The sequence below is a fragment of the Tyto alba genome, unplaced genomic scaffold (assembly GCF_018691265.1).
Source record: "Tyto alba isolate M040663 unplaced genomic scaffold, T.alba_DEE_v4.0 Super-Scaffold_18, whole genome shotgun sequence".
In the NCBI taxonomy this organism is placed as follows: domain Eukaryota; kingdom Metazoa; phylum Chordata; class Aves; order Strigiformes; family Tytonidae; genus Tyto; species Tyto alba.
The window spans coordinates 1,108,192-1,116,058 of record NW_024881280.1 but is presented as its reverse complement, the minus strand read 5'-3'; the positions used below and the strand labels follow the sequence as shown (position 1 = coordinate 1,116,058).

Genomic DNA, 7,867 nt, shown 5'->3' with positions numbered 1-7,867 from the left:
CGAAATTCTGCATCTAACGCAGAGATTTGAACCGAGAGGAAAAAAAAAAAAAAAAAAAAAAAAAAGAGCAGCTTGGAGAAGGTGAGGTCACGCATTTAGGGCTTGACCTCGTCTCTGCCGATACCGGGGCCCTGCGGGGGTGCGGCCGCGGGCCCCCCGCGACCGGCAGCGGCCCGGTGCCGGAGCCCCCCGCCACGGGGCCGGGTGCGGAGCCCTTCCCCGCGGCCGCGCCCCGCGGCGGGACTACAAACCCCGTCCCGCCCGCGCCGGCGGACGGCGCCAAGATGGCGGCCGCGCCCCGGGGGTAGGCGGAGCGCCGCCGGCGGGGTGGCGGCGCCAAGATGGCGGCGGCGCGCGAGGCGGAGTTGGGTGCCCTGCAGAGCCTGCTGAAGGTGAGCGGGGCGCGGGGGGACTGCGGCGGCGGCGGCCGCTCCTCCTCCCGTGGCCCGGCTGAGCGCCCCTCCTCGCCCCGCTTTTGCCCCTCGCCAGGCGCCGTCGAGGGACGCGGTGCGGCAGCTGTGTCAGGAGTGTTTCTCCAGCCCGGCCGCTGGCCTGGGCCCGCTGGCGCAGCGCGCCTGCCCCGGCCTGGCCGCCGGCCCCGAGGAAGCGGAGCAGGTAGGGCCGGGCGGGAGGGCGTGGGGAGCCGCCGGGAGCGGCGCGGCGCCTCGCCCCAGCCCCTCGGGGCGCTGCCCCGGGGGACCGCGGCCGCAGCGCCCTGCGAGAGCGGCCCGTCCCCAGAGGCGCAGCGCGGAGGGGCCTGGCGGGGAGGCGGGAGGGTGCCGCAGCCCCACCGGGCCTTACCTGGTGTTATAAATTGAGACCACAATGGATCATAATCCAATTATAATTTTATTAATTATAGCAAGTAGAATATGAGCAAAGACAGCGCTGGACGGCAGGGGAGTCTGCGCTCCGCCAACTGCCGTACTGATCAGTTCAAACAGTTCCTTTTTATACATTTTTACATCCGTGGTTGTCTTTGATCAGTACCCCTTCTGCTTGCACAAGTATCTGGTTTGTGTAAGCAATTGCGGTTATCTTGTCTCACGCGGTCATCTTGTCTCACAGGTTATCTTGTCTCACACAAGCGGTGTCTGGCAGCTGTTTGCATAAGCAGTTTTTCTGTCTTTTGCCGCCTAACCTTTACATTGAGCTTAACATAAATTTCAATAAACAATACCCTTAGTTCATAGTTTCTTACACTGGTGAGGCTGTCGGGCAGCGCTTGGGAGGCCAAGCGTCCGTCTCGCTGCAGCAGCGGTGTCTCTCCCGGCCACCGAAGGTTCCGCGCGGTGTGTAACGCCTGACGCACCCGCGGGGGCCTTTCTCCGCCACCTCTTTTCCTACAGCTGGTATCCGCTTTGCACAACCTCACCAGGCACGTCGTGTACCACGGCTTGACGAGGGCAGAAGATATCCTCTCCCTCTTCCCGGAGAACTTCCACCAAAATCTGAAAAACCTTTTGACTAAAATAATCCTGGAGAATGTGTGAGTGCTACCCCCTTGCCGTTTGCTTTCTTCTGGAAAGTTAAAGCCTATGTATCCAGTTTGATATGTGGATAGTTGGCAGCATGCAGAGTCTTGTTTCTATGAATTCTGCGTGTGCCTTGGGCATAATCACACAGGTTGGGATGAGCAGAGTTGAATGAGGTATGTCACCTGAGTGGAATGGCAAACAAAACACAACCGTGGGCACAGAGGCTTTTCCTGGGACTTTTAGAAAGTGTGTGGGCCTCATTCACATAATGCAAAGCCCCTTTTAATTCCAGCAACTTGCCTGTGTGGTGGAAAAATGCTACAGATGATGATAAAACTCGAGAGCTAGACTTCAGCACTACAGAGCCTGGTTGGGTAGCATCTAGATGCCCGTCCACGTACCACCACCTTGGCTTAGATGCAGAGGCACTGCATGCAGTAGAGCATACATGGGACAGTGGCATGTGACAGCAGTTCTGCGTACTTGTACAGCTCGCTGCTTGGTATCCTGTTTCTTTGATAAAACCAGGGAGAAAGGTTCATGCCATAAATGAGCTGTGCTTATAGAAGAACCAATAGTTGGTCACCAGTTTGCCTACTGTTGCCCACCAGTGACAGCCTTTCCTTGGCACTCAGTAGCATAGGTAGTCTCTCTCCCCTGCCTACCGCTGCAGCCCTGGTGACCCTTCTGTCAGGGATAAGCCACTCTGAGTTCTTTCCCTACTATTTTTCTTTTTTTATTTTCAAAGCACTGCTGATACTATTTTTCTCTTCTTCCTTTTTCACAGTTCTGCTTGGAGGAATGAAGCACAATCAAGTCAGAGTAAGTAGTAGTGCACGTCTTGATGCAATTAATGTTTCCTGAGGTCACTGGAGCTTGGAGTTTGGAATAGTGCATCACGTGTTTCATAATGTAGCACAGCAATGCCCTCGTTTGCCTTAGATGAAGCGGTTTGATTGTGGCATCATGGAGCTTGTATTTAGATCTGTGCTGCTGTGCTAAATTGTTTCCAGTTCTCAAGCAATTCCGTTTAACGCTCAGTCTGTTGCTACCTTGTAGAGTGCAGTGTGTAGCAAGTCTTTGCAAAGCTTTTGAAAGTGAAGTACTCTGACCTCCCTGTTCCCTTTAACAATAGCATCACGGGCGATGAGTTATATCCCAGTTTGGTGTTCCACTCAGCTACAACGCTTTGTTTTCTCCCCAAGAGATTTTCTTTACAGCTGTAGCACTTAGAGGCTTACAAATGAGAGCTGATACATAACAGAGTACTCTGAGGTCTGCACGGATCCTCTTTACCCTTTTCTTTTCTTGCAGAGGAGATAATGCCCAACAGCTAAGCAGTATGGCAAGACTTGGAAATACACTGTCCCCCAAAGTTTTAATGGAGTATAAATACAGAGGAGGAAGAAAATGTTGCATCATGCTAATAGAGTAAATACAGCAGTTGCTTTCACTAAACAATGTTCTAGTGTTAGCAAGATACTGCAAAAAGCATCGTGTGCCCTTAACACTATCATGCACTGGAGAGAAGGAGAGCAATCGTGACACAAGAGTGTAACACACTAGCTAGGTCTTCACAACCCAGAAGCAAGGCTGGGCGTGTGGCTCTTGGAGTACCACCCAGGAGCTCTGCTTTGAAATTCATGTCTTTGTATTCATTAGATGAATATTTAACCCCGCTGGAATGAGATTGTCTTCTAGGAAGTGATGGATTATTTTAGTATTGTTTTCATGAAATGTCTGACATATATTACGTAGGAACCAAGGCAGTGATTTAAAGAGCAGACATTCCAACTGATTGATCTATGTTAACATAAAAACATGGATAGTTTCCTGCCTCTCCCAAGCCACAAGCAATCAATCTTTGCAAATTAACATACAAGGCTAAACAGATGCATTTTATGTTGTTGCAAATGCTGCCAAGTGCTGGCCCTGACAGACTGTGAACTGGAATTGGTTCCAAAAGCAAGAGCGAGGCAGCCAGTTCTGCACTGCCCCTGGAGAGCTGCTCAGGGAAGCAGGAGGAGGAGGGAGCGCCTTTCCCCAGAGAAATTTCTGTAAGCAGTGTTGGGGAGCAACTTGAGCATCTGGAGTCAGTCGGAAGGCTAGCAATCAACCCTTGGGGAAGAAACGAGGCATCTTATGATAGGCAGAATCCAGACAGGCTGCAATTCCCTATTGAGACGGCTCTTTTCTTAGCACTCAACAGAGGTTTAGTCTTTGCCTCTTCATCCCCCTCTGACATCCTTAAATAGATGTCAAAGAATTGCTGACAACCAGGTTTGATAAGGCTTCACAAAGACAATCAAACCTACCAAGCACCACAGCTGAGATTTTAAATTGAGAATAAACGATCACTTCTCTGCAAATCAGATCTTTTATGGGGTTGGTCCTATGTTTCATTCAGACTTCTTTGAAAATCCCTAGTTGACATAAACAGGAACGATGTTTCTTCAGACACCCTGTAGCCATTTATTCTGACATGGTTACAGCAGTTGAGTGCCTTTGTTGCAAATGCCCTTTTCAAACTGAAGGGGTTTGTCTTTGTTTCCATGTCCTCCGTGTGGACTTTTTTCTAGTGAGAATTTACTGTTTTTTTCCCAGGAAAATGAATGCTGTACTTGTGAACGTATGAAGTATAGCTCAGCTGTTGCCAGAAAATGCTGAAGAGAGGTCCAGCTTCTCCTCGCTGCTCTCCGAGCCGGCGGGCAGCTTTGTGGACTCCTCCCCATGTGCTGTGAGCGTGGCTGACTGCAGCGGGGAGAAGCAAAGGGGCCAGGAGGAAAGGGGACAAGGAAAAGAGTGGGTGGGGAGCCCTGGGGGATATAGCAGAAAAGGTGCAAGAGGTGTTCCGAGTCTTATAAATGTGACAGGACCAAAGTGGGAATGACTTTATGCCCTGTTAAACTGCACCTTGCAGCTTGTTTTCTTTACATATATTTTAAACAAGGAATTTGCTTTACAGACATTTTACACATTTCTGGATTCTGGTGGTAAATTGCGCTTTATCATTGGGCAGTCAAGGGTTCAAGCTTCATCTTTGAACACTTGCTGTTGTTAGCTGGTTGGATAAGTAATTATGCTTTCCTCTGGTTTGCAGTTTGTGTGAGAAAACACTTGTAAATCTGAGATGAAAATGTCAATACTGCTTCTTTTTCTGGGTTAAATGTGTTGGGTTTTTCTTTTTTTTTTTTTGTTGTTGTTGTTGTTGTTGTTTTAATGAAAGTAGGGAACTTTGTTTTGTTCAAACAAGGGGGAAAGATATCTGCATGTCACCCATCTAAATACCTGCCTCAGTTTCACTTAGTCTTAAGATGTTCGTTGTATTTAGTACTGGCAGCTGAAAGAAGGACATTATGCTCCCAGGAACTGACAAAAGAGCACTTGCAGCCAGCCTGCTGGTGCCAGAGTTTTGTTGGGAGAACCTTAATCTCAGTTTTTATGCAGGTGCTTAGGGACTCTTGAGGGTTCATAGTGCAGTGGGCTTCATGTAAGTATGAGAGAATATCCCCATCTTCTCTTTGCAAGAGACAGCTGCACAAATTTCTTGGCCAGGCAGCCAAGTCAGACCTGTCCTCCTTCCCTTGGGAGGCTCATGGGGTCTCCAGCCCTGAACACTGGATGTCAATATTGCACCAGACTGTGGAATGATTTCTGTTAGGCTGCATCTAATTAGGATGGTATCATCAATATTTTTAACAAATTGGAACAACATGTGAGAATTGCAGTTTACCAGTACATATGCTGTACTGCAGGATGCTTTGGTTCACAGGTTGGGTAGCTTGAAATAACATGTTTTATACTGCTGGATTTTAGGACCGTTCCTGTGGGCATTCTTATTGGTTACAGAACAGAGCGATAAGCATGTGGGTCCCAGAGCAACTCATGCTGAAACACTGTTTGAGTGTTGCAGGCATCAAGGTGGGGGAAGAAGAGGTGGAGAAGACATCTTGCTGCTCTCTTTCTCCCAGCTGCTTTGTGAATTTACCTGTGTTTGTCTTGCACTGTACCATTCTTGGTGATTCATGTGGTGATGGGAGAACCCTGTTTGTCCTTCCAGTGTCATGAGGAGGCCTTCAGAGACTAGCTTATTGCAGAGTGAAAATGATGTGAAACCACACAGTAGCACTGGAGCTAGACGCTTCCCAGGGCCAGAAGTGGAGAAGCATGTCCGTGGTGGTAGTCACAGGTTCCAGGGTCTGGTGTCATCACGTGCTACTGGAACTAACAGATCCATTTTTTAATCCCTCAGTCTCCCTGCCTCGGCTGGTTGACATGGACTGGAGGGTGGACATCAAGACGTCTTCAGACAGCATCAGCAGAATGGCAGTCCCTACTTGCCTGCTTCAGTTAAAGGTAATGTCAGTGGCTGTAAAGTATATAGGATCAGAATAACCAGGTCCACCACCTGCCTTACCAGTGATAGTGCAGAGCAGTTCAAACAGGCATCTGGTGCTTGCCTGTTGCCTGGTGGGCAGTTAACAGACTTTCTCAGAGATGATCTTTGAAATACCACAGAGCCTGGAATGATGTCTCTGAAAGCCCTCTTTTTCTTGCAAGGGAGAGTTTTCTTTGCATGAGGATGTGAGAAAGCAGCATGTTTGTTCCTGGTCACCGTTGTTCTCTTTAGAAAGAAAGAACATAAATTATGAAGTCATCACCCTTTAATTCTAAGGTGCTCATCAGCATGTTTAACTGACCGTATTAGCTGGGAAATGACTTTTGATAACTAATAAATTCCTTCACTGGCCACATCTATCATTTGGGGCGTATAGCTAAACTGACTGTTTATATTGTACAGGATTCTGGATCTCCTCAACCCGTAAAAATGGGATGGGTGGATTTCAGAGGAGGAAAAAAGAAATCTAATTTGTGTGAGTGGAATGGGGTTAAGTATCCTGTGCAGTATCTGCTAAGATGCTTTTGATATGGATGTGGCTTCCTGCCACGAGTCTCTTCAGGATTTCCCCATACTCCTGGCAGTATATGCTTACTTGCACTCTATCAGTGGAAGCACACTTCACTAGTGGGGCACACAGCTTAGAAAATGTGTCATGATCCTTCAGGATGGAGCTGGATGCTGAATTTAAAGCATTTTTCTTCATCTATTAAACACTGACTTTCATAGTGACACTGGAAGAACACGTCAACGAATTTTTCATACGGCTAACGTCTGCATTCCTATTTTCAGATTCAGGAAGATGTCGCCTTATGTGGAAATAGTCCTGTTGTTTCTGCACTGACTATGGAACTGAGCAAAGAAACCCTGGACACGATGTTAGAAGGTCTAGGAAGGATCCGGGACCAACTTTCTGCCGTTGCAAACAAATGAATACTCAAGGGCATGGGTTCCAGCAGCAAAGAAGGGGGGTATTCTCTACCTACAGCTCTCATAAGTTGCAGCCTAATGTAACGTGTTTTCTGTTTTAACAAAACAAAATTAAAGAGATTCTTTATTGAGTTAAGAAAATGGCTTTTGAAAAGCTGACACTTAAATGTTCCTTTGGTCTGATGCCAAAAAGTGTTTTCCTAATATGTTGTTGAACAAAAGCTGGTCTTTATTTCAGAAAAGGATTTGAGGGCTCAGAGCTTGGCTTACTCACAAGGGTCATAAATAGAAATAGTAAATAGCTGCAGCCAATGAAGCAAGTGCTACCTCTGTGCCCTGAAATTAGGATCTAAAAGGCTCAAGCTGGTTAATGGGCTGCCTTCCAGCGTTAGCAGACAAGGAGGGTATGTCTCTCTGGAACGTGCGTGTACTGAGGTGCAGACTAGATGTAGCACTCTCTCCCTCTCAGTGAAGCACAGCCGTGCTGCAGATTGTTATTAAAGGATAATGCTTTGAAATAGGGCAATTATGCTACAACACGTTCCCTTCTGATCAGCTTCATAGCACCATTTGCAAAATGACTACTCTGAATGTCTTTAGCAGCAAGTAATTTACTCCTGTTTGAAAAAGGGAGTTCAGATAATTAATGTTTAGGTTTATTGGACTCTGGACTTTGCCTTCACTTCACAAAAACCAGACTCGGACACTAAGAATTGATGGCTGTTGTCTGCACTGTAGGAAGCCCTTCTGTGGCAATATGTGCCTGTACTTCCCTGAAGTGTTCTGTTGTTTGTATAAATCTTCATTTAATTAAAAAATGAACTGCTAATTGATTTTTGTGAATCCTTTTCAGTCTAGAAGAGATGTTGTCCCAGGTTACCTCAGCCTCTTTGTAATGGCGCCTAGTTTCTAGGCTGGTTTAATGGATGTTCATGTTTGTTGCTGAAGAGGGATCTTTTGTTTCCTGTTCAAATGGATTAATCTTTTAAACTGTCTTCTCTTCATTATAATACCGTTTCAGGGCATGTTTTTCCATGGGCACTAGCTCTGTGCAATATTA

At 47.2% G+C, this 7,867-nt stretch overlaps 1 protein-coding gene across 2 annotated transcripts; it reads left to right on the top strand.

Moving 5' to 3' along the window:
* Positions 1–279: 279 nt before the first annotated feature.
* COMMD9 (COMM domain containing 9) lies at positions 280–7,636 on the top strand. Of its 2 annotated transcripts, XM_042791035.1 has the most exons (6): positions 280–392; positions 490–615; positions 1,350–1,489; positions 2,266–2,300; positions 5,731–5,834; positions 6,670–7,636. In XM_042791035.1, exons 1-6 carry the CDS (start codon positions 342–344, stop codon positions 6,808–6,810), a joined length of 597 nt encoding a protein of 198 aa, XP_042646969.1. In that variant the 5' UTR covers positions 280–341; the 3' UTR covers positions 6,811–7,636. The 2 variants fall into 2 exon arrangements, with proteins under 2 accessions (XP_042646969.1, XP_042646970.1); XM_042791036.1 differs by lacking the exon at positions 490–615 and having other exon boundaries at positions 283–392.
* Positions 7,637–7,867: the final 231 nt, after the last annotated feature.